This window comes from Wolffia australiana, chromosome 14 (assembly GCF_029677425.1).
Source record: "Wolffia australiana isolate 7733 chromosome 14, ASM2967742v1".
Taxonomy (NCBI): Eukaryota; Viridiplantae; Streptophyta; class Magnoliopsida; order Alismatales; family Araceae; genus Wolffia; species Wolffia australiana.
Window position 1 is genome coordinate 3997793 of NC_135848.1, and position 26794 is coordinate 4024586.

At 37.8% G+C, this 26794-nt stretch overlaps 2 protein-coding genes across 2 annotated transcripts; both read right to left on the reverse strand.

Annotated features, from left to right (window-relative positions):
* Positions 1 to 3571: 3571 nt before the first annotated feature.
* Positions 3572 to 9833, reverse strand: LOC144712089 (Transducin/WD40 repeat-like superfamily protein). Its single transcript, XM_078586267.1, has 12 exons — positions 9588 to 9833; positions 9407 to 9501; positions 8083 to 8152; positions 7852 to 7996; positions 7625 to 7762; positions 5880 to 6019; positions 5293 to 5340; positions 4878 to 4988; positions 4589 to 4767; positions 4370 to 4491; positions 3966 to 4042; positions 3572 to 3881 (listed from the first exon to the last, which is right to left on the reverse strand). The coding sequence occupies exons 1-12, from the start codon at positions 9813 to 9815 to the stop codon at positions 3771 to 3773; spliced, it is 1464 nt and encodes a 487-aa protein (XP_078442393.1). The 5' UTR covers positions 9816 to 9833; the 3' UTR covers positions 3572 to 3770.
* Positions 9834 to 21642: 11809 nt separating this feature from the next.
* LOC144711926 (aspartic proteinase 36-like) lies at positions 21643 to 26794 on the reverse strand. The gene is made up of 10 exons (XM_078586079.1): positions 25828 to 26794; positions 25278 to 25407; positions 24934 to 25193; positions 24611 to 24838; positions 23355 to 23523; positions 23196 to 23269; positions 23010 to 23106; positions 22846 to 22912; positions 21974 to 22045; positions 21643 to 21903 (listed from the first exon to the last, which is right to left on the reverse strand). Exons 1-10 carry the CDS (start codon positions 26073 to 26075, stop codon positions 21752 to 21754), a joined length of 1497 nt encoding a protein of 498 aa, XP_078442205.1. The 5' UTR covers positions 26076 to 26794; the 3' UTR covers positions 21643 to 21751.

Sequence of the window (26794 nt, forward strand, 5' to 3'; positions counted from 1 at the left end):
GGATGATTAAACACGTATGACGTGGGTGCAGTTACTGAATAACTAGTTAGAGCTTTCTTCTATTATACCTAGCTTCTGCGAGATGGTTCAGAATCAGTTCAGTGATATGATTAAAGTTCTTTGTTCAGGCAATGCTAAAGACTACTTTAATGAAACTCCGACTTCATTGAGAAACAAAGACATACGCCAGTAGTCCTAGTGTCTCGGTACTCCACAACAAATTAGTGTGGTGGAATGGAAGATCAGCCATGTGAGAAAGATTTCACAGCGGTTGCTCATTGACCAGAATGTTCTAAGAAACCTTTGGAGTGAGACTGTTGCCACATACTTCCATCTTATAAATTTCCTCCTTCCAGAATTTTGGGGCATAAATACCCACAAGGTTCAATGAAGCATTATTTCCCAGCAATATCTCTGACAACTAGGGTAATTCCAAATATTTTTGGATGTACCTCCTATGTGCAAGTGCATAATCCTCATGGAAAATTAAGCACCAATGCCCTTAAATGTGTCTTTGTTGGGTATTCCAAGGTGATGGTATACTGATGTTACCATACCAGATTCAGGAAAATTTTCATGAAAAGAGAAGTTTTTATGCTTGAAAAAAAATTCTGCTACTTCCACTACTGATTGAGCTTTGACAGTGCCAGATCACCCAGCTATTAGTCAGACTAACTCTGCCACTCAGCCAGTCCCAGTATGAACGAACACCCCTTAGTGAAACATATCCTTCCTGTCCATGTGGCTCCAGACCAGTTTGAAGTGGTTCCGGCTGCAGAACCGTATGCGCCATCTCAGCTTGATGAAGTCCCAGATGCAGATTTTGTAAGTCTGGATGCCTCTGGATCTGTGCCTGTTGATGAATATGCTCCTCCAAGACATGGACAGATGACTCCAATGGGTAACCCCATCACTCTACGTAACGGTTGCCATCGTTCACCAAGACTCCTCAGCATCCTCTGATGCATCCTGATCAAGTAATTTGCTAGCCTTTCATGCATCGTTGCACTCTATTATTATTCCCAAGAATGTAGCAGAAGCTTTGGGCAATGTGCATTGGAGGAAGGTGACGGATATGGAGATGGCAACTTTTCTGAGGAATGATACTTGGGTCATATCCAAAATAACCCAAAGAAAATGACCGGTGGGATGACGGAGCGATACAAGTCGAGGTTGGTTAACAAAGGCTATACTCAAGCATCCCACATCGACAATGGGGAGACATTTGCCGTCGTCGTTATGCTTTATACTTTATGTTTCTTTATAATTCTTGCAGGGAATCTTCGGTGGCATCTTCACCAGTTCATTGTGAAAAAGGAGTTCCTCCATGGAGAGCTGGATGAAGAAAATACAAGCAACTGTCCCCTTGATACTATAGATCACGGCAGTGACTAAAAAGGGCTGAAGAAATCACCAAAGGCATGAATTTGACATTTTACGAAGGCTATGAAGACTATGGGTCATGATAGGATTCCCTAGGCCCTTGTTGGGGGCATTTTTGTCATTTTTCCATTGTGGGCATCTAGGCCCCTCCCCTCCATGGTTCATTTAAATAGCACAGCCCTCCTTGGAGGGCAGACTGGAAGTTGTTCTTAAGTACAGTTAGTTTCCCTTCTCTTTGTATGACCAAGCCCTGTCTCCCCTTGCGATCCCCGTATCCAGGCGGCTCGTTCCTGGCCGATCCCTACCCCCTCAGCTCGGCCTCTCCCCGACCATTCCCATTCTCTTCTTCACCCCGGGAACTCTCCCTATCCTCAAATTACATCGGAGACGATACGTCCTTAGACCGGGACGGTATCAGGTTATCATCGGAGCAATGGGATCATATACCCAATTCATTAAGCACTCCAGCATGGTCAGAAAATCTATCTTCCTTATCTATGTCTACGAAATTATTATTACAGTTGATGAAGCCCAAAAAACTCAGAGCCAGAGTGCAAACCTTCCCTCATGAGTTTGAGATCAAAGCCCTGGGTCGTGTACAGTACTTCCTTGATATTAAAGTTGTCTACACTCCATAGGGGATCTTCATCGCTCACGGAAAATACGGCATTGAAGACATGTACCAATGCATATTACACAGGATCTGTGGTTGATCATAGATCGGCCACAGGATACTTTACTTTCCTGAGAGGCAATGCTATCATGTGGCAGAGTACAAGAAAAGAAGGTAGTCACCCACTCCAATGCTGAAGTAGAGTTCAGAGCTGTGGCAAAAGGTATCTATGAAAGTCCTGTGAATCAGGTATATCTTTGTAGACCTGAAATTTCCTTCTGAAAGGCCAACTACTGAGTACTGTGACAGTAAGTAGGTTATTGACGTCGTACATAACCCTGTGCGGCATGACAGAACAAAATAAGTCGAAATTGATTGACACGTCATCCCGGACAAGATTGATAAAAAATGAGGCTTTATTCATAATGGAATATTTTTAATAAAGCAATAAAGTAGCTGACCCACCAACCCAAAGAGTACCAGGAAGTATGCTAAACATGTTGTTGAGAAAGTTGGGTATCTGAAGCCTCAGCTCACCAACTTGAGGAAAGTATCAGCCTGTTGCAGGTTATTCCTGTTATATTCTCATCCCTCCAATATTTTTTATTCCTATGAGTCCCATCATATAAAGCCTCATAGTGACTTCCCTGGTAATATACTACTGGACCAAATAGAGTCCATTTTCATATGTATAAGAGGGATTTAATCCCGTACCTCAAAATAATAAGAAAATCTTTCTTTTCCCTAACCTCTCTTCAACTCAGGGCAATTCGACCGTGGTGAACACCAACCTCCGACACAATTCACAAAATTGGATTGGTGCTAAACATTGAAACAATGATACAAACCTGGCTGGTTCGTATCGGGGAGAAGACGAGAAGGGAGGGAGAAGACGCCGGGATGGTCGTCGGCGTGCCGGGATGGACAACGGCAGAGTGGGTGCAGGCGGAGTGGACGTTGCCTACGAGAGGGGTCCGGCGGAATGGACGTCGCCGGAGGGGGCCAGACAGTTCTTTGATACTTCTTGGCTGCCCTCCTAAATGGAGGGCTGCTCGATTTAAAGGGATTAAAAAAGGTCCAAATGACCTAAATGCCCCTATTGGGCTAAATGATGAAAGAGACTTAGATACTTCGGGGTCGTATCAAACAATCACCCCTATGAGGCTTTTTATAGAAAAAAAAGGCTTCTAGACTTCTAGGCTTCATTATATTTAGGAATGCACTCCAATCATATTTTTTAGACTTCACCCTTGTAAAAATGGTGCTCTTTGCATAACTAAGTGTTTTTAAAATGGTGAGGGAATAAGGTATTAGATCACTCATTATGGGAAAGAGCAGCAAAATAACTCAAAACAAGTGGTTCGCTTGATGGCTGCAACTTCTCAGATTTCCAGAAAATGTTATGAGATCACTTGCGGGATACACGTGTCATACTCAAATTCGGTTCATTTTGATTCCTTATTTAAAGGGGAAATAATTAATTTTTTTTCAATTATTTCTATCACCAGGGATTTCACGACTGTGCGAAGAAAAGCAATGGCTCGAAAAAAAGATCATTATTAAACAAGTGAAAAATATAAAAATCCAAGTCATAAAAAGAAGAATATGGACATGCTAGTATCTCCCAAAATTTGATGATACAACTAAATATGGAAATAATGGAATCATAAATATCAGCAAAGGTTACCTCTGGTGAGCATGTAATTTTGATTTTCATACGACCCTCCTGCACAACAGTTGTAGTAAAATCATAATAATGTTTTCTGCAATTCAATTACTGAGATTTTGCTCTTTTCCAAACGATCACTGATCCATCAGAATCCGATGAAGCCAGGAGATTCTCTCCCTGATTCCAAGCAACCCCAATGACAGGTGCGGCATGTCCCTGATATTTAAGAAAAAACTCAGATTTTAGAGTTCAGAATATGGGATTCAGTTTTTGGAGTTCAGTCATTTGGAAGACACAAACCTGCAGCTTGTTCACATATATGTGATTTGGGCGAGTCAAATCATAGAAGTACACGCTTGAATCCTCACTCCCGCAGACTTTTAAAAAAATTAAGTTAGATTCTCAGCTGTGGTTGGAACAGAAGACTACTTAGGATTTCATAAGCTTATTTCTAGGAATGGGTGAAAAAGATAATAACGAGCATGAATATCTTGCGAAATAGGATTCCTCAAAAGATAATAACTAGAGTTATTACATGAGTCAATTGGGGAAAGTAAATCGACATCAAATGGAAGAGATTTACAATAGCTTCTTGATTATCGGTAGATTTTTGGGAAACAAAATATGGATGTGTATAGAAAAAAATTGGTTTTGGCAGAATTAATTTTTTATATCAAATAATATTAGGAGAGAACAGCAATTACCAATGAATTCTCCCTTTTCTAGAGAGAGGAGAGGGCAGAAAGACGCATGGACATTGTGTACACGCGGAGCCAGTTTGATTGAACCGAGCAAAGTCAAGCGTCCGCGTAGTTCATGAGCAACACTAGATCCAGGAATATCTTCAGTAGGCGAGGGTGAGTAATCAAATTAAAATTGAGAAAATATGAAAAAAATGTCTTTATTTTCATGTACAAAATTACCTCATAAAAGAAATGTTACCATCTTGATAACAAACAAGTAGAACAGGGCCATGAACAAGAAAAGAGAAGGTACGATACTGGATAGTTGTTATTGGGGATTTCTTCTTTCCGCTCTGATGACGATGGGACCGGGATAATGAGCCGGTATGAGAAGATATTGAGACGGAGGAGACATATCCCTGAGAGATTTAGGGGAAGAAAAAATCAGAACAAATAAATTATGCCAAAAAATGTATTTCATTTGTTTTTTTTGAAGAAATTGATTTCATTTATTTTAATTGATAAAAACCTGTGAATCGCCAGCAAAAATTATTTGACCTGTGTGATCATTGTCCAATGCAGTAACTTCATTCTCTAATGAAATTTTATTAACTACCCTTCCTGTACTAAAGTTTATAACCTGAAATTCAAACATAAGAGATTGTTACGAATAATATTAAAAAATACTTTTTCCACTAGAGAAACAAAAGAACCATGTAAAAGTAATAAGAAAACAGAAAATAACTTCAGTCCCCAATTTTCTCTTTTCTTATTTAACTCATACATGTTACATACGCAAACACAATTTTGAAAGATCTCTAGCAGTTCGTTGAATTACATTGTTCAATAAGTTTACTAGGAACTTTCATGGAGGTGAAAAAGTAATACACGCTTAAAAAAAAGAGATAAAAGCAAATTGTTTTACAGAATAAGGGTAATATTACAATGATTTCTCTGTTTCCATTGCCAATAGATAGAAAATTGTTGTTCACCTGCGCGACATAAAAGAATTGGTCACTGAATTTTCCCGATAAAAATGTCAATTAGCCAGACATGATAAAAAGAGTATCACAACTCAGACATAAACAGAGAAAAATTGAGGCCATCATCTCCATCTCATCATCCTTATCAATTTCAGTTCTACTCGTCCTCCTTCCTCATTGCTACTAAATCAGGAATTACAGATCATATATTGCTTCATATATTGAATCACCGTTGAGTTTGATTTGAAACTCGGTTACGGATTTGGTTTTTCGGAATTCCTATTTTCTATTGATTAGGAGACCTTATCAATATACAAGCACGATACAAAACTTAAGGGGTACATCATAAATATTTGATAAACATAGTGACACAAATAAATCCCTTCAAGTTGGTGAATTGGTTATACAAACACTACCACAAACTAGCTCTCATACTGGAAAACTGTTCCCATATTTTTACCACCTGAGAGGCTAGCAAAGAAACTAAAAACATTTGCAGGAAGACCTACTATAGATTATCATGTTACAGAAATAAAACCAGAACCTACCGGATGGAAGCGAATGCAGAACTGGGAAGATGTACCATATATCACTCGTATGCAGATACCCTTTGATATTTCCCAAACACGCACAGTTTTATCAATAGATGATGAGGCAATGTACTGGTTGTTCGATGAAAAGTCAAAATCTGTCACATGTTTTAATGTGAAGAATTAATAAATAACGTACAGAAATAAAGGTGCAGAGATGAAAACACAAAATATTCTAAAGAAAAATTTATTGGTTTACATCATTATAACTTATCCTTACGATTGAGCACCCGTCAACTTCAACATCATGGACCTTTGTTGATGCTGTAATTAAAGACGACATTGATTTTTTCCAGGGTGGTTGATAACAATGATAATAATGATGGGGCTCCCTGAATAGTTGACAGTGATGGTTGACCACCTCATTAAAGTCACACCAATCTCATGTATACATCATTTTCAATGTCGATGAGAGGACCTTAATAGACAGATGCTGGCATCAAACACGGAAACAATGAAATTGATTTTGATGATATTTTGTCTGATGAAAATGACATTGAAGATGACAGGTACCCCTGGGCGGTTGATGTTGATGGTCGATATAATTGGAAGATACTGAACTCTACTTGGTACTAGGATTATCACTGAATGAACCACATTCTTGTAATTAATCTAACCCAGAAATCTAATAGAAACCTTGTCCCAATCAGGACAGTGATATGTTCTTTCTAAGACCTATCCGCGATGCTCCAATAAGAGAGCCCAATAAATCGGGCCACGTGTGGAATCTCACACGTGGGAGCACAGACCATGGAAATCCTAAAAATAACCAAGAGCAGAGAAGAGGCTTCTCTGGCTCGGATAAGCCTGATAAGTCAGTTTGTTCTTCCTATGCCTATCCCAAGGCTTCTCTAGCTCGGATCTGTCGCCGTCTGGAGAACTATTTGGATCCTTTAGTATATGTTTGATTTTGGTTCATTGATGATTTGGAACCACCATTCAAAGGAGACTATAGCAATTAATCTTCTGAAAGATACCTGCTGGTGTCAGACAGGAACGGGAGGGGCTGGGTGCCAAGGAGAGGGGACGGAAATTGGACGGAGAGCAACGAAGTAGGCTTGGAGACTGAGTGAAAGGGGTAAGAAGATGGTGAGAGTGCTCTGAGGAAGATGAGAAGAGGGTAGAGAAAGAGAGAGGTGTCTCCAGAGAGAAATTATCCAAGAAGATTGAGAGAGAGGGACCCTATTCTCAGTTCTTCACTCAAATGCACACCCTCACCTTGGACACTTCAACCTTTACAAGGTAATGGCCAATCATATGTTCCTGTTGGGCCATCCTATACTTGGGTACTTTTAAAATCGTTGGTCTGCAAATGCCAAGAAAAGAATATGACCAAATTGGTGGTCCATATTCATAATTTCCGAACTTTTCCAGAAGACCTGTAACATACATGAGCACGCATAAAATAATAATTATATAGGTAAATTTCTCTAGAAGACAATGATTTTGCAAGTCTCCGCTCTACATGTGCAAAATAATTAGCTCTGTTCTATAGACCTATGTGAGCTAATATTGTTGAAACATGTAACCACGCATCTTCCACTGATGTTTTCTTTGTTTTACTGGAATATCCAATTTCAACCACATGTAGGTGGATCATAAATGTTGATTATCTTCTGGAAAAATGAAAATTTTCCGCAACTCAATTAGAAAAATGGCAGGTCGACTAATAATGCACCCAAAAAGAAGTTTAATCATGGAACCTGTAATGGCCTTTGAATGCCCTGTGAGCTGTACAACTACTGAAGGTATTCCAGAGACACGGCAAACAGTCAGACTTCCATCAGATGCCCCATAAGCAAGAAGGTCAGAACTCATGTGACCAAACTTTATGATTGTAACTGTACGAGCAGAATGCAATACGAAATTGGCAAAGTTAAAATGATGATGATGCCAATAAAATAAAATGAGAAAAAATACAGCGCAGAACCTGAAGCCTTGCAGCCATCAAAAATACAATGCATCCCAACAAAGGAGTATGCAGGCTCAGCAGTAGGAGGTGGTTGATGAAACTCCCTTACACTGGAATTAAAACTAGGATAATGACTAATGTCAACATTAATGCCTCGGAAATCCTGCCAAGTTGTAAGACAGTAATTATTTTTTTTATTAAATTTCAAATTTTGATGATAACAACATCTATCAAATGATCCAGTCATACCCTGCTTGAGCTCAGTGTTTCAACGTCAAAGAGAATAGATTGTGAACCAGTAGACGAAGCCCAATGCCCACTGGAAAAATGTGATCGGAATTTATGTCAAATGTTAAATTATAAATAAATAAAGGGAAATGTTAGGTTCAAAGCCAACACGAGGTTCCATATTTGATATACATTCACTCATCGAAGGTATCTGAAAACTTCATAAGATGTTGATTATAACCATAAAGTTTTTCCCGAATGACAATGTATCTGCATTGAAATTACAATGCAGTTGACTTCAACTCCATTAGTAGGAAAAAAATGAATTCTGATTCAAAAAAATAAAATCTATTAATAGTGGAAAAAATTGGAATTCCCAATTCGAAGTGATGGAGGAAATGAATAGTCTGCTGAGAGCAGCCTCATCTCACATCCAGTTCGGTGAGGCCACATCAGCATAACCTCAAATCTCTTCCCATGAAGATTTATTCAGCTCTCCCAGACTCCTATCAATTCGTGTGATACTATTTCCCTTGTTTCTCATACTTCCTTTTTCTACTTACCCTCCATTTGGCCAAGAAACATAAAGCACCAATGAAAGATAAAAAAGTGCAAAAATATTTTGCAGGAGATCTTTCCAAAATATTTTGCATGAATAATAGACCAAAATTTTCATTCATTCTCAAGTCTTTTTAAACAAGAAAAACATTCATTATCTTCGTCTAAAGTGCTTTTCCTAGCCCGAATTGAAAAGCAAATAAGCGTTATCGTGTGATTTACTACATTTCGGAACTCTGTTCAGTGCAAACCACCATGAAGAAACTTTCCTATATTTTAAAATAGATTCAAAGCCGCACATAAATAGGAAGCACATTTTAAAGAAAAATCAAAACAGAATTCCAGTAATGAACATACGGTGACCTTATTCAAAAAATTAAGTGCCGGTGGCAAGTAAAATATAATCATCACGTATGCATCAAAAGTGATCAGTGTGATACGGAAATTCACTAATATTTTGGATGCACCTTGAATACAAAACAGAGCGTCAGGTTAAGTATCATGCAGAGACGGAGAGAGGTTATAAAGCATCGCGTAATTCATCGGGGGACAAGAAGCGGGAATGCACGAAGGGAGTCTCTTTTTCTGCACGCCAATTTTTATATTTCATTCTATGAACTAAGCATGCTCTTAGGACATCATTCGCGAGGTCAAATACTAACAAAAAAACTCAATTCCTCGATTAAGCATTCCAAAGATCTAGCTCAATTATTCATAAACCAGTTTTTTTCACGGAATCGGACCGAAGAAATAATGTCCCCCGACAAGAACAGGAAGAAGGCTAAACCTGTGTCCCGGAGTGCTCGGTTGGCTCTCCTGATTCCTCGGCCGGCGGATAAAATTCCGATAAGCCACATAGCCTCTACCATTACACTTCCATTCCTGAAAAATCCACGGATCCAGAAGAAAATCAAACAAAGAGAGCAGGATTTGGCACAAACACCCGAGATCAAAGAATCTCCGATTACCTTGCGATGCTGCATGGAATTCGGCGAGACCTCAGCCTTACGCGAGATGAGGAGGCGACGCACACCGACGTAGTCCCCAATCCGACCAATCGCGGAAGATTCGTCGGCAGAATTCCTCGCGGATGGAGGTTGAAGCAGACAACAGAGGAATGCCAGCCGATCACGAGCTCGATCTGTCGAATTCTCTCCATCTTCTTCCGCCTTCTCCGCTGCCGATCTCTCCTCCATTGCCGCGTTTTCTCAACGGCTTCCCTTCCAGTATTTAACTGTTCATCCAAGGCCCGGCACGCGTCAACCGTCCCAAAGCGTCAACCGTTGACGCCGTTATTTTCGTCTCCTGGACGTGCCTGACCCTGACACGTCGTCATCCATGTAACGGAACGGATAATGGAACGCAGATGTATAGTGCAGGGACGTAGACGGGACGGGTTTTTCGTCTCAGGACGAAAAATCGTCCCGTCTGCGATGTTGGACGAAAATCGGGACGGAAATTCATCCCGAGACCTCCGTACTGGACTGTCTTCGTCCACTCAGACGGAAAACCGTCCCATCCGGAGGTATCGAACGAAAAAACCATCCTGTACACGTCCCTGCACTGATTCCGGACATCTGACGGGACGATCTTCATCCTGTCCCGTCCATTGTCCATGTCCTGGACGATCCAGAACTATACTAGTGCAGGGAAGCGGACAGGACGGTTTATTTGTCCCAGGATGAAAAAATCATCCCGTCCGCGAGGTTGGACGAAAACCAAGACGGAAATTCATCCCGTGACGAACAAACGGGACGGTTTTTGTCCACTCGAAGGAAAAAATCGTCCCGTCCGGAGGTCTTGGACTAAAAACTGTCCCGTCCGCGTCCCTGAACTGATTCCGGACATCGGACGGGACAATCTTCGTCCCGTCCTGTCCATCGTCCACGTACTGGACGATCAGGAACTATACTTCCAGTATTTAACTGTTCACCCAAGACACGGCACACATCAACCGTCTGAAACGTCAACCGTTGACGCAGTTATTTTCGTCGTCCGGATGTGCCTGACCCTTACATGTCGTCATACATGTAATGAGACGGGAGATGGAACACAGATGATGGGTTATTCATGTGTGCCCCACATGTAATTTTTTTAATGTATATTAGTGGGACCCGCCCAGCTGTCGTGTCTTATCCCCTATTCTGTCCATCCTCTGTTGGAAATGGGATAGGACATCTTCAAACAGGTTGCATGATGATACTCGTATTTTAGTCGAAGCTATTTGTTTAAAGGTGCGAGTTTATGAGCAGGTTTGACTTTAGGAGAAATATAAGAGCACCAATCTCCACGCCCACGCTGAAGAGGCTTAAAACTAATTCAAGGGCTTGATCATGAGTTAACTCTTCCATGCGCCAGATAAACACAGTTCTTTCGGAACTGAGAATCTTGTTTTTTGATTATTCTAGGCTACTCATTTAATATGTATATCTTAGAAATTCTCTTATAGACAAGGAGAGGTGATCCTAATATACTTTGGTCTTATATCTCCTCTTTTGATTTTTGAATAGTTCTATTTTTTAAATTTCTGTTAATTTATTACCACGCAACAGGGTAGTTTAATCTAATGTTAAATTTTTATTTTTGTTTTATTTTGTATCAAAGTTAATGTTACATTATGCATTTTAATTTTCTTCCAAGTCATTACTGTGTGGTTCTCTTACTTCAGAGCAAATTTGAATTTACGCCATTCACACTCCTTCACAGTGGGTCTTATCTGTTGGAAGGTCCACTCTTATATTCAATAAGCTTTGTTGATGACCATGAACTGCTGGCTTCACAGTTTGAGTCCTGTTGACTCATGTTTTATTCTGTCTCTTTTTCAAGGTTGGTGTTTTGGATGATTTAGGGTTTTTGGGTGATTTAAGGTTTTTCAGAGAAGACTATGTCAGATTTTACCTAAGTTGAATGAATACATCTGTGTCCAACTTCCTAAATTTTATTTGGTGCACTTAAGGTTTTACTGTTTGAAAATTTCATTTAATTGGTACACTTAGGACATAACTTTTGAGAAAATTACTTCCTTTTTTTAAAAATGATGCACATTTGAGTCGGTCTACATGCAGTCTTTGTTCCATTATGACACTTATCTCTCTTGTGTTACGCATGGTGCAGTTTTTACTTCTGCATCATATCTTGTGCTCATGCAGGGGTCTACACAGTCTATCACTCTCTACCAGGTGCCATTTTTTCTCTAACTTTTCATTTTCTGCCTATGTATATGTCTTCATAGCTGAAGCAACAAGCGTTGAATTTCAAAAATTCCTTTAATAGTAACTAACCATCCATGTTTCCTATTTTCAACAACTTTACTCAAGGTAGATGATGTGATATCATGATGGTTTCTGCATGTAATAAGATGAATTTGTGTGAAAATACATAATTTAACATTTTGGTGATAAATACTAGGGATAATGTTGAAGACCAGAATAATTTAGGAATATAAGTGAATTATGAATGTTGGACATGAGAAGGCTCTAACTTGCATAATCAAATGCATTATAATTTATAAAATATATTATAATGGCATGATAACCTACACTAACTGGAAGAGCAAATACATTATAATTTATAATATTGCTAGATTTGGTGACCGAACTAAAATAGAAAGATTTAATATGCACAAATCTATGGCTATAATAGGTCTATAAACCATATAGCACCAAAATATTTTTAAAACCAATTAAATATTCAAGATATTTGTCATAAGATTAGAGTTAAAGTGGTCATGAAATTCCAAGGCAAAAAGATATGTCCAGAATATTAGATTTCACCTCAAATTGAAAATCTTTTTTTGAAAAATACAGATGGGCCTATTCACATGTTTGCATTAGTGTAGGTGTTGAAGCATGAAAAAATGATAAGAATATTATGAAAAGGGATGTATATCCTAATAGATTTAGGTAAGTATCATTATAAGACAATGATGTTTAACTTTTTAAAATACTATATTTAGAAAGTCTAAGTACCATTTCCTAGTAGAAGTTTAAGTTGAGCTCAAATAAATCCCCAAATGTGAAAAACTCAATAGAGCCATAACTATGGATAAATCACCAAAATTATTATCCTATATTTTGACAGGATTGTCTGATTCTAGGGATATGATTGAGGTGAAACTTAAATTACTTGTCAAATAGAATCATAAGAGATCTCCAAAACCCAATGATCAAATAACCTCGGTATGAATTAGATCTATGACTTCTCGATTCCTCAAGTGAGACTTGTTGATCAGTTCATGTGTCTACACTCTAGCCATAACCATGCAATCCCCCACATACTGAATCTCTTCCTTCATGTTGATGATCCTTGTGATTGATCCACCATTGTTTTATGTCATTTTGATTGCATCATGAGTGGAAGGAAGCCAAGAGGAGAATGGAAAATTAATAGAAGTACTTGAACATTTTTTGGCATGGATGAATTTTATTAAGAATTTAGGGAATTTTTTTGTAAAACCTCTAAAGTTTAAGTATATCTTCTGACGTCCAAAATATTTTTATTGCCCATGTGTCAGTCTAATTAAAAACTATAGTTTCCCATTCAATTTTATTCGCCAACCTTATTATTTATCTATATCATAAAAAGATTAATCAATCAAGGATTGATTCAAAACAATATAATGGTTGAGTTTCTATCCCAACATGCTAAGCTACACATTGTGCTCGTGAAGATATTCAGTATAATGAATTTCTCATTGAACCCTAATGCCATCGGTTACCATGTACATATAGTCCCTCCTCAGCTTCCCTTGACAAGATTCCAAAATGTCTTGACGTGGATATCGCAATAAATCTATGAAGATAATTTCTAATCAAGAAGTGTTCATTCGTCAACGATAAAAGAGGAGACAGCTCAAGGAAGATGATGTGATAAAGTCCTTGGCTAAACTAGTGTAAATAGCAGAAAATTATTTTTTCTGAAGATTTCCCCAAATGCACTAGTACTAGTTAGGATGACCAATGTAGATGTTATTTTGGGAGTTTCTTAGGTAAGGACTTTGGGTTGGTTCCATTGTAATTATCATCATTTTAGTATGAAGATAATGATGCAAGATCGAATCATTACCATCAAGGCTGATCCAGACTTAAATGGGTATGTGTGTACTCTGCATTTGAAGACGAAGAAACCCATAATAGATGGGTAAATTCCATTGAGAAGGCCTATTTGATTAAAAGACGAAGCCCAGTATCATCAGCAGAGATATATTGTTTCACTCAAGATCCTTATCTTTAATTTCTTTAGCATGCATTTCTGTTAGTATTCCAACAATTCAAGGACTTTACCTTCAAGAAGGCATTGTGATCGCCAAATACATTTGATTTCGAGATCCCAACCTGTCAACATACATCCTTATAGATATTCTTACCTTCATAAAAATGCTATAGAAAGTCTGACTCAAGAATTTCTGGATTCACATGTTATTGGGCCATTGAACATCTGTTTTTCTAGTCCATCTCTATTAGTTAAGAATAAAGATGAATTATTCAAAATATGCATTGATTATTGAGCTTTGAATCTTCTTACAATGCCAAGTCTTTACCCCATTCCCATATTAGGGGAATTATTTGAAGAACTCCATGGTATGGGAGTGTTTCCAAAATTGGAATTGAGGTCAAGATATTATCATATAAGGACGCACAACAAAGATATCCATAATACAGCTTGTAAAACTCATCAAGTGCAGAACAATGCTCCAGCTACTTTCTAATCTTTGATGAATACAATATTCAAGCCATACTTGAGATGATTCATATTAGTATTCTATGATCATTTTATGATTTATAGCCTAGATGATCATCAACATGAGCAACATTTTAAGCTTGTATTTGAGATTCTTTCTGAAAATCATCTTTATATCAATCCTCAAAAATGCCAATTTGGGCGGCATTATATTGAGTACTTGGGCCATGAAATTTTGGGCGAGGTCCATGGTGACAGTATCTACTGATCCCTCCAAAATTGAGGCCATCAAGAAATAGAAGATTCCCATAACTATCAAGAAACTCGGGGGATTCTTAGGCCCAACAGGCAACTACCGCATATTTTTAAGGAATTATGCAACTATCGCCCAACCCCTAACAACCCTATTTAAAAAGTATTCATTTCATTGGTCAGTTGAAGCAGAAAAATTATTTTAAGCTCTCAAACATGCCTTATCTTCTGCTCCCATTTTGAGATTAACAAATTTCTCACTACCTTTTACAGTAGAAACTGATGAACCCAATCATGCATTAGGGCCAGCACTTATCCAAGAATCACAACCTATTGCATATTCTAGTGAACCGTTACTAACACGGGCACAATAGAGATCAGCTTATGAAAGGGAAATGATTGCAGTTATGTGGCCAGTCCAAAAGTGGAGACACTTAATGTTTCAAAAGTTTTTCATCCACACAGATCAATTTGGTCTGAAATTTAAGTCTGATAAAAAAGAGATTCAATTGCATTATTGATAACATGCATTTTTAGTGCCTTATATTATTACATTTATGTGTCTTTATGCATTAAATTACTCATATTTGCATGTTATCAAGCTTAAAATGATTAAATCTATTTTTAGAACAAAATTTTGAAATTTTTGCATTTTTTAGGATTTTGCTAACAATATATTCTAAAAGAATATAACTGTTGAAACAGAATATGATTTTTATGGAATTTTTTGATAATAATTTTGGAAAGATATGATTTTTTTGAGTCAAAATATATATTTATACGTATTTTTTTGGGCTTTTATTTTATTTAATATGAAATTTTAAGTATTCTGGTTTTTTTATGGCATAGGGTGACATGGCGTGCCGATGTGCCGCCACGTCAGCATCGAGAAAGATATTTTTTTTCTTTGTTTTTTATCCTTTTGTCATGTACATGTGGCATGGAATGCGAAAAGCCACGGAATGCGAAAAGCCACAGAATACGAAAAGCCATGGAATACAAAAAGCCACGGAATATGAAAAGCCACAGAATACCAAGTCCTTTGACTTCTTAACTTCCAAAAGCCATAACTTTTGATCTTCCCCTCCTCTTTCTATCCATACCCTCTCATCTATAAATAGAGGCCTGGATCATTGTAAAAATCATCTTGAACTTGCTTCCCACTTTTGTGGGCTGATTGAAAGAGAGTGAGTTTTGAGATCCATCAAGAGTGTTCTTGGTGTCTTGGGTGTGTGGGAAGAGACAAAAGAGAAGAGGGGGAGCTGACCGGCACTCGCAAATCGCCGTGATCCTGGATGAACGTAAGGATCTAAGGTAAGTGTCTTCGCCTTACGTTGTTTCTCTCCCAACATCATCGTTATCATAGTTCTAGTTTTTATTATCACCGTTTCATTTATCACTTCATAGGTTCCCATTCTCTCATCTCTCCATCCTTGTCATCGTGCCATTCCATATCCCACCACTATCCTCGTCTCTTCATAAAAAAGAGGAGGTAGAACCAATAAAGATTTCTTTTTCGATTCATCTCTGGAGTTGAATACCCTATTCAATAATTTTTTTTGATCCAATCCGTAGGAATCAATAGAAAAGGCAAATCCCCTATGATACACCAGATCCGGCTCCGTTATTGATAGAGTGAATAAATCCGCCATTTCTTGAAATCTCTCTTTTGATTCAGGTCAACTCTCCATTATCTTTCTTTGGCTGAGTGGCATGTACTTCCATGGCGCTCGTTTTTCTAATTATGAAGCATGGCTAAGTGATCTCATATCCATCACAATCACTTACTCTTTACTTTAAGTTAAATTAGCTTATAATTACGTTTCTTTTATCTATATCACTAGCTCACGTCCTCAAATCTTGCTTTCGTCGATCCTCTCGTCCATCATCACTAGTATAAGAAAGTAAATCCTTAATCATCGTTCCCTGTGGAGATGATCCGTACTCATCACTAACTAAGTATTTTTAAGTATGGTTAAATATATTTTTATTGAATAATCTCATTCACCAACGACAAATTTTAACCCTAAAATTGAGATTATCAATTATCATAAATGGTAGTCAAAATTGTTGGGGTTCAACTTCAACATCAGGTACAATACTACCTATCCATGACCTTTGTTGATTTTGAGTAAATACAGTGATGTTCAATCACAATTCTCCATTGGCTTGACAAACCTACAATTGAACACGAAATTGAAAGAGATTCCAAGTTATCATCCATCAATAGGGAAATCATGGAAGACCCTATTGCATTCCCATCATATTTGGTCCAACAATTTTTGCTCTATTATAAAACACAAATGATTATCCTGAAGATTCAATAGAAATTCCATGACTCAAAGATTGGTGAGAAAAACTGTCAAATTGTATGTGAACACAAAGCATCCATGCTGGCACCCTCGGCCTTTACCAATTCCAAATCAAGTATGGGAGGATATTAAATGGACTTTATGGAAGGGCTACTAGCATTTGACGGCTTTAACACCATCATGGTTATAGTGGATAACCTCAATAAATATGGTCCTTAGCCACTAGACATCTATTTTCTGTAAAGATTATCGCCGATATATTTTCACAATAAATAATGTGCCTACATAGAATTCCTAATGGATATTATGTGACCGTCAAGCCAAATTACACCACCATGTTTTATTTAAGTTCATCGAATAAAATATCATGTTTATTATTATTCCAATGTGATTTTTATAATGAAGTACATGAATATGTGCAATGACATAGTAATTATTATGAGATCATAATATTGTGATTGCTATTATTTAAACACATATTCTAAATATTCATATTCAATGGATAGTCGAGATGGACATCAAATCATCATAATAGAATAAAACTATCTGATCCTACTTATACAATAAGTATAACTGTTCTTGTGGCTATAAGTGTGGCGACACTAAGGATATATGGTGGTGCTCTTTGGAGAAAGAGCTCACTGAATTGATCTGTATGAATCCTTAAATGGTATTATACCTAAACGTGAATCAGGTTGATTCATTTTGATGTTGTATAAGTGATCCACTAAACTAAGACATTAAGGACATCTAGTGAATGGACGACTTACGAGCCTTTAATCATAGTATTCAAAAAAGTCACATTTTGGGTGTATTAAGAAGCTCACGAAGATAATTGAGTGGTCAAGATGCAATCATCCTCCTTCGGTATGAGAGGAGATTTACTCAAGGAAGATGATGCTACAAATTCTTGGACAGGGTAATGAGGATATTATAGAAGGTGTTCTTCAATGGTCCCTGTTACACATTAGTACTAATCAAATGTTGGGTTAGGTTTTGACGATCAATCATACCCAAGTCGTTTGAGAGTCTCGCGTGGATGATGAATTATACATATGTGATACCCGATGATGGTAAAGGTTCCATGAGAGAGTTCGAACACTACTCGATATCTTCTAGAACATAAGGTATAGCTTGTCACCCCATGGGCTGAAAACTTAACCTATTGATTGGGTTCAACCAATCGTTAGTTAATTAATCTATATGTTGACATAGTTAATTAATCTATATGTTGATATAGTTGATTAATAAGGTTGACCAGTAATTATTATTGGGACACTAAAGTTATTATCTAGAATGATACATGGGCCTAGAGGGTCGCATGCATAAGATCATAGAGGCATTGGTGAATATATTTCACTTAACAGGTTTTTGAGAAAAACTAGTAAAATACAAACAGGGCAGGGCACTCATTTCAAGCACCTAGTCCAGCCAGAATTGAGAGCCCCCCCTTTCTCCACTTTGCTCTCTTCTCTGCTCAACCAAGGAGAGTGTATTCATGGTGAGAAGATCTTCAAAAGTTTCAAGGAGAGTTAAAGAAGAAGAGGTGGAGATCCAAGAACAACGTGATCATGTGGATACTTATAGAGGCCAGGAACATGAATGGTTTTAGAATGATCTCAAAGTGAGCAGGTCAAGGATGGAACAAGTTCCCCATAAGGTACATGTGATGTATGATTTCATAGATCAATCAACGTGCTTATGCATCCATGGAAACCATGTTTTCCATTATTAAATCAGGCATTAGAACCCAACAATTCCAACTTCTTTTATATCTGATCATGGGAGTATTTTTACTTGTCAATTTTGGAAGGAACTTCATTGACTACAAGGCACCCAATTAAAGCAAAGCTCATCCTATCACCCTGGAATAGACGGGCAATCCGAAGTTACCGACATAAGTTTGGAATGCCATTTGAGGTGTTTCACATCTGAAAATCCGAAGAAGTGGCACAAGTGGCTGCATTGGGATGAGTACAATTAAAATACTTCCTATCATTCTAGGATCAATATGTCTCCTTTCAAAGCTTTATATGGACGGGAACCCCCAACATTACTCAAATATGGATCTCCACCTACCCCCTTCGATTCTCTAGATAAAATATTAAAATAAAGGGACTCCACGTTACAAGCACTCATGCTGCACTTAAGAAAATCACAATTCAAAATGAAAGCACATGTTGACAAACATTGTTGTGATGAACAGTTTGAGGAAGGATAAATGATTCTCTTAAAAATCAGACCATATCGCATGAAGTCCTTGGCAGAACGACCCTTTGAAAAACTTAGTCCAAAATACTTTGGTCCCTATAAGATACTAAAAATAATCGGCTCAATGGAATACAAAGTTGAGCTTCCAAATGACGCCAACATTTATCCCATCTTTCATGTATCACTACTCAAGAAAGCATTGGGAAGTTTGTCTAACATTCAACCTCTTCCATCTATTCTTTCAACTAATTGGGAATGGTAAGTTTACCCAAAAGATGTCCTTAAAACAAGATCCACTTCAGCGGGGTTGGAGGGTCTGATTAGATGGAAGAATATGAATGAAGCAGAAGACACCTGGGAATTAGTGTATCGACTAAGCAAATATTTTTTTGTCATTCCAATTTGAGGACAAGTTAAAAGTCCAAGGAGGGAGTATAGATACATTCTTCTTAAGAACATATTGCTGACGCGCCTTCAAGAGACTGTGTTAAGTCAAGTCGCACGTGCAATTCAACAAGAAGTTGTTAGACCACTTTTGGGCAGTTGAAGGCTAAGGCTGGATAGTGGGATCTTCCACGACCAGAAAGGGAGAGATGGAGTTGTTCTATCTTTTCATTTGTATCTGTCTTTCATTCAACTTCTTTCCCTCGACTCTCACTGCTTTCTTTCTTGCATCACAATCTCTTCGGTGAGGATTTTGATCATTACATTCAATAGTAATTGCGAACATTGGCTTTTATTTCAAAATATTGATCTATGATATCAGAACAATATCAATTGGTATCATAGCAGTCCTGATCTGCTGTGACCTGTAACATGGACAGACAATGATCTCTTCAGCTACTGGTTTTTCTGGCCTACCGTGAAAAGCTGCGATTCACCAAACAAGTGAGATTTTTGGAATATCAATCAACTCAAGTTACGCCACGTCAACCTTCCTCTGAGGTAAACCTTCTCTTCAAGAACAGCTTGAGTTCTCATAGCTTAAGTTTTTATCAAGTATATGATAGGTTTCATGTAGGTAATAGACAAAGTTCAAAACTCTTTACTTAGTCTCATCTATATTGATTGTGCACACATATTCATTAAAGTTTTAGGATAAATTAGATGTTCTCTAATTTAAAGAGATTTTTATGTTCATTCAAAAGCTTATACATGATAATAATGTGTTTATTCATTTTTATAACATTTTATGTCTACAGGAAAATAAAATGTCTGGATAAGTCTTCTCATGCACATAAATCCAACTACTCTAATTTGGGAATGCACTTCCTCGGGCGTCTAGCATACTCAACTAGGACATTCTCATTTTTACATTTTATAGTTTCATCAGCTAGGACCATCCCCTATACTATATCATGCAGGTTTTATCTACTATTTTATCACTATTGACAATTTAAGTAAATTTACATGGCTATTTCCACGTTAACAATATGAAGAACTTGATAACTTTAGTGATAATTTTCTGCAAAATGTTTGGCATTTTGGTTTGATCGTGGAGATTTCAGGAAGAAATTTAATTTAAAAATAATGGCATTATACATCAACTTTCAAGTCCTTGTACTCGTGAAACGAATTGTAAAGATAAAATAAAACAATAATATTGTAGAATATGACTTTATCAAAACCATTGGGATGAATCTGTAGGCACTGTGGCTTATTTAATCAATAGGATGCCTACACCAGTGCTGAAGAATAAATATCTGCATGATTTAATTATTGGAATACAATCCAATTATGATGTCTAACTCTAAAGTTATGATTTTTCACACTAATATTACACAAACTATATTTAAGAATGGTGGATATTAGTAATTAAGTATATATAATGTTATATAAGTTTGTAAATCTCTCTCATTCATAAAACCTAAATATTTTGGGAATGAAAAATATAACACTGTTATATAAAAGTTAGTTTTCATGGATAAGGCAACATAATAAATGGAAGAACAACAAATTTGATGACACAGCAAATAAATGAATCAAAATTTTAAGTATCCTGTCAAGACATTTTATCATTCTCCCAGAACTAATTTCCTTGAGCGAAGTGACCCAGCCTCTAGTTATTCATGGTTCCAATTCATGAGTTTTGTCCTCCTATGCAAACATACATCACATTGTGCCCAAGCATTTAAACAAATGGCTTCATCCAACTGCCTAAATTATATTCCTTATGAGATTCATTTACTTTTCATGACATGCCTCCCTGAAAAGGAGAGGGAGACACTGTAAGTTTGTCTCAAAATAGTCATTTTAATGGTTATTTTAATGGTTATTCTTTTAATGGTTATTGTCCTATTAATGGTTATTGTCACATTGTCCCAGATTCATGAATTTTAATGGTTATTCTTAGTTCATCACTCTAAAATTATAATTATTCATACTAATATTCCACATTCTATATTGGTTTAGTGAGGTGCTAGTTAGTTTAGTTCTTCACTTTCTGTCAACTAAACAAACCCTAGCCTGCTAATCCTTAAACATTAGGAGTGTCCATAGATGGACGGACTCCTTTTCATGAAAACTAATAATATTGAAAGAAGACATAAAAGTATCACAAAAATCAACAAGCCTTTGAAACACTCCACATTAATTGCTTATGGACAATAATAAATGGGAATGTTTCTTCCAAGTATGGACAAATAAGAATGTATGGATATGCTTGTACATGATGTTTGTTACAACAATGTATTGAGGAAGATGAGGGTTAAGCCCAATGTCATGATACTTAAGGAGCTCCTAGGAGAAGGGCTTTCATTGGTGTTCACTTGTCCAGCATTGATAACACCCTTTGTGGCAGTTGACGAACTAACATTAACAGAAAGAGAACCTACACGAGAAAATAAAAACTTGCTGGAGTTTTTGAAAAATTACTAAGTAAAAAGAAGCACTTGACTTACAGTCATAGTTAGCCCATCCCAGCCTCTGTCCAGCAAGATCATAAACGAATATCTTATCTTTAAGAACAATATCTGCATATATTTTTTAATTAAAAGAAATATATTTATGCTGCAATTTAATAAGCATCACATGAAAATATAAGAAAAATCTGATTCAATGTCAGATTCACAGCAGACAAACATGATAAGTAGGGTTCAGTATCAATGATGACAATGAGTGGATATGAACATGATGATGACGAATTGCAGTCACCATCAACATTCATTTCAATAAGCACTACATGAAAATAGAATAAAAACACGATTCAATGTTAGATTCACAGCAGAAAAACATGATAAGTAGGGTTCAGCATCAGTGATGTCGATGAGTGGATATAAACATGATAATAACGAATGGTCATCATCGTCACCATCCATCTCTTGATGATGAAGTTCTCATCAATGTAGATGATGACGAAAATGACAAATTTTTCATCCATCAGGGAGAACAGAGATTTTTCAGTGTAGGTTCCCTGTAACACTGAGGAGGACGAGTGGACGATTAGTCATCCAATCAATGACGAATTTAGCATCATCAACATCAACATGTCATTGATGGAGGAGGATAAAATGTAGGGATGCCAATGATGATGACGATGACAATTCCTCATCTCCTTCCAACCTCATAATAAGCATCAAAAAGAGGAAATAAACATAATCACGGTCGGTTTTCGGATCAAGTACTTCATGTACGCAACAAAGCAAGTCAAGTGGCATGAAGAATAACACCAGAGGCAAACTAAATTCAGTATTTTAAGGCAATACGAGTGATTTGATGACATCATTGAGAGAAGTAAAATCAGAATAACATTCACCGATCAATGTGTACAGACCTCCTAAAATGGTAACTCCTTGACCCTGGCTCTTTTGCCAGCCAATGCACCAAATCGCATTATCTCCCTGTAAAAAATAAAGTAAAGAGAAATATAGAAGAGTTAATTTATGAACGCATACAGAAATCAAAGCCAGCCTTCACGTTAACAGAGGCCTCACTCACAATAGATCCTTGCTGTAGTAGATAGTCTTCAGGTTTTAATACCATCCGAGCGTTTCCCTCAAAAGTTAGAGTTACAAAGGGGAAGATTTGATCGACCCTGGACATGATTTAGAATCTTACGTAAGTTTTTTTATCAATTTCTTTTTTTTACAAAGAAATGGAACCTGAGATGAACAAAGAGAAAACCTGCCAAGGACAACAAAACACTGGTTTCCTCTTATAACTTGAGGTTGAGCAACTTGTGAAACCATAGCTGTTATCTGGAAAATAGTTCATGAAAAATAATTGGGAATGAAATTATGCAAATTTATGGAAAGAAACGGGAGATAATTTTCATTTACTTACACCATAAATAAATGGATCATATGCTTCTTGAACTAAATAAGCTAATGTGGTGCCAGAATCTACGATTGTTCCCCCTCCCCCTGTGTTTGAGGTAGAAAACACTGACGGGTCGATCGGAAGAGCTCGACCATTGATAGAGATTCCTTGGAGATTTAAATTGTAGTGGGGCCTGAATATTTGCATTTCTAAGTCAAAGATGAACCTTTAATGAGCTTCAACTATTGGTTCAATTTTTTAGGAAATCGACAAACCAAAATATGAACGTGGCTTAAAGAGACGGAAAGTCAAACATCATACAAAACTCGATTATACTATAAAAAACAAAGCAAGAAACCTCCAGGTGACTGATGATCAATTATACCAGAGCAAAGTGCACATTTCACATATGTCAGACTCTGTAAAAGAATATAAACAATACTCTTTAAAGAGTTTGCCACTCCATGAGAACCTGCAGGCAATCTTCCAGAATCAAGAGGATACAGTGGAGATAAAAGTGGAATGGAGGTAGGAGACCAGAGAGAGATCAAGGACTCCAGATATGATAGTTCTTGGCACCTGACCAGCCAAATACAGCTCTAAATCTGAAAGAACAGTTCACTGCCACATCCATTGATGCTTTTCTATTACATTCAGGGATATTTATACCTTTGATACGATCTCAGAAGTTCATATCAAGGGAAGGAGGTAGAGGTAATGATCCGAGGTAGTAGGGATCAATAAAGCGGGAAACTGGCTGAAGATCCATTGAGGTATGGACGATTGTAGGGTGGGGAATATCGGGTATTGAAGGAACTGGGACAGAGGAGAGGAGAGGAGAGTTGCCATTCCAAAGGAGGCTACATGTATTTAAAGGGGGAAACTATTCAGAAAGATAAATTACTAGAATGCATTTAGTGGTTTAGAATGACCAAGAAACCATAATAAGTTGGGGTTATGAACATTTCGATATCAAGAAATGGGTGTCTGTTTTTTCGGCCATCATGACTTACAGTGGGATTCTATCATATCACACCTCTGAACACAACAATTCTATCACCAAAATCATAAGTACACAAAACATCTTAGTATAAAGTCGAGCAAAGAATCTTCAAACCTTTTCGACAGATCAAGAAATCAAAAAATTCATGCTCATCTTTATGCATTACAAAGCCAGAAAGAGAATGGAATGGTATTCGTGCTAACACAAAGAAATCAAATGTAACAAAAGAAGATGAATTCTACTGATTTACTTATGTGGAATATTAATGAAAACTTACTGGGATTGGACAAGGGGAGAGAAGACGATTCTTGGTTCTAAAATCTCTCCAAGAACCAGTATTCCTCCCCCATTATCTGCACCTTTAAGACAGTGAGAAAAAACTTTCGGCGTGACCCCCGCAGACGATAACTGCGAAACAACTGACGGTCCGTGCTGCCCAAAGCCAAAAATCCCGTCCACTGCACTATCAGGCTTGGTCAGATCCCCAGACTGGAAGTTGCTACATCTGTTTGTCATACAATAATAATGGGCACAAAGAAAATGATTTAAATTATCTCATTAATATCTAATTAAAATATAATAAGGATGGTGCCCCCTTACCCAAAAATGACATTTGCAGAGGAATTTACAACTTGGCCATTATCGAGAACGCTGTCTAAGTAAATGGCATCTGATACATAATAACCAGACGTGCCGCTGCCGTCGCCGTAGCGGAATGAGTAACCGCAAAGGCTTCTTTGGGTTGCTGAAGAAGTGCAGACAGCATCAGAGGTTTCAATAAATGAACTGCAGATTCGAGAAGAGCAAGAAATCAAAGAAGCCGTCGAAGATAACGTTGGGTCGAAAGATTCCAGCTGAATCTGTAAAAAAAAGAATGTGAAATTTCAAAGAGATGCATAAAATTATGTGTTTATTCATCATAAATGAATCAGGGAAGAACTGACGTTAAGGCCACTTGATGTGGGACAACCATTACAAGGACTGCAGGTCACCCAGAGTATGTCACTTCCTGTATCAATCTGAACGTAAAATTCTCTCGGAGGGTTGCCCAATTTCACCCTGGTGTAGTAAAGTCTGCCCGAGTTTCGGGGGAAAAAAGAAAATTTAAGACGAAAGAAATGAGAATCACAAGATAATATCAAAATTTTTGAACAGGGTCCCATCAAGATTAAGACAAATGGAAAACTACAAGTCTGCAAGATGGCCACACCAAGAAAACAAGCATAACTTGATACTATCCAGCAATCAGCACCCAGTGAATTTATCATCTGTTTAAGCAGGAAGAAATCACTTGAAATTTTGAGGAAACTGCGTCTCAAAGGCGAATTACACAAATAACGCCAACACAACTCAAAAACTCCAATCGAAATCAATCAAAAGAATATCAGACACCGAAAGGCGAGGAAAACCAAAAAGCATCGTGAAAAGATGAAAAAGACGTGGACGCGTGCTATAAACTTCAATTTTTTCCGGATGATTCTATTTAGACTTTACCCAACGCTGAAGGGATTGGATGAACCGTCTACAGGAAAATCAACCACGCCAGGAATCGCCTCAAGAAGACGACCGTGACGAGCCTTGTCGTGGGCCTTGAGCTTCTCTAGACCAGAGTTGAAGGGTAAGGCACGCTCCACCGTTAAAATTGTCGCTTTGGCTTCTCCGCTTGCCTCAACAATGGGTATTTGAGGCAGGATGAAGAGCGCAAACAGAGCAGCGATGAGAAATATGATCCGAGAAGACATCTCCGGCAATTGGGTGTGGCCGAATCGTTCTAGAATCGAGTTCAAAGGATTGAACAATGAAATTTGGAGATGGGTTGCGAGAGGGAAGGATTGGAAGGCAATTGAAGACGGGTTCTTGAATCGACTTCAAAGGATTCAACAATGAAATTTGGAAATGGGTTGCGAAAGGGAAGGATTGGAACGCAATTGAAGATGGGTTCTTGAATCGACTTCAAAGGATTCAACAATGAAATTTGGAAATGGGTTGCGAGGGGGGAGGATTGAAAGGCAATTGGAGATGGGTTCTTGAATGGAGTTCAAAGGATTCAACGATGAAATTCGGAGATGGGTTGCGAGAGGGAAGGATTGGAAGGAAACTGGAGATGGGTTATCCCGGGTAAAGAGATGGGTTCCTGAATCGACGACTTCAAAGGAATCTACGATGAAATATGGAGATGGGTTGCAAGAGGGAAAGATTGGAAGGCAATAGGGGGAAAGTGCGGAGCAGAAAGGAGTGATTTTTGTAGTTTGCCCACTTAGCTGCCGGCAAATTCCTCGCTTTGGAGTTCTTCCCGAATAAAAAAACGTTTAAAGAGAAGACCGTTCATCTTTCTCGTCGGTTTTGGAGCTGGGTGGAGTGGGGAAACGGATGGGCTGGTGGGAAAACAAGGGAGAGGAGCTGGCCGACGACGGCGTTCATACCTGATCGAGGTTTCATGTGAAATTCGTACCCGTTATTG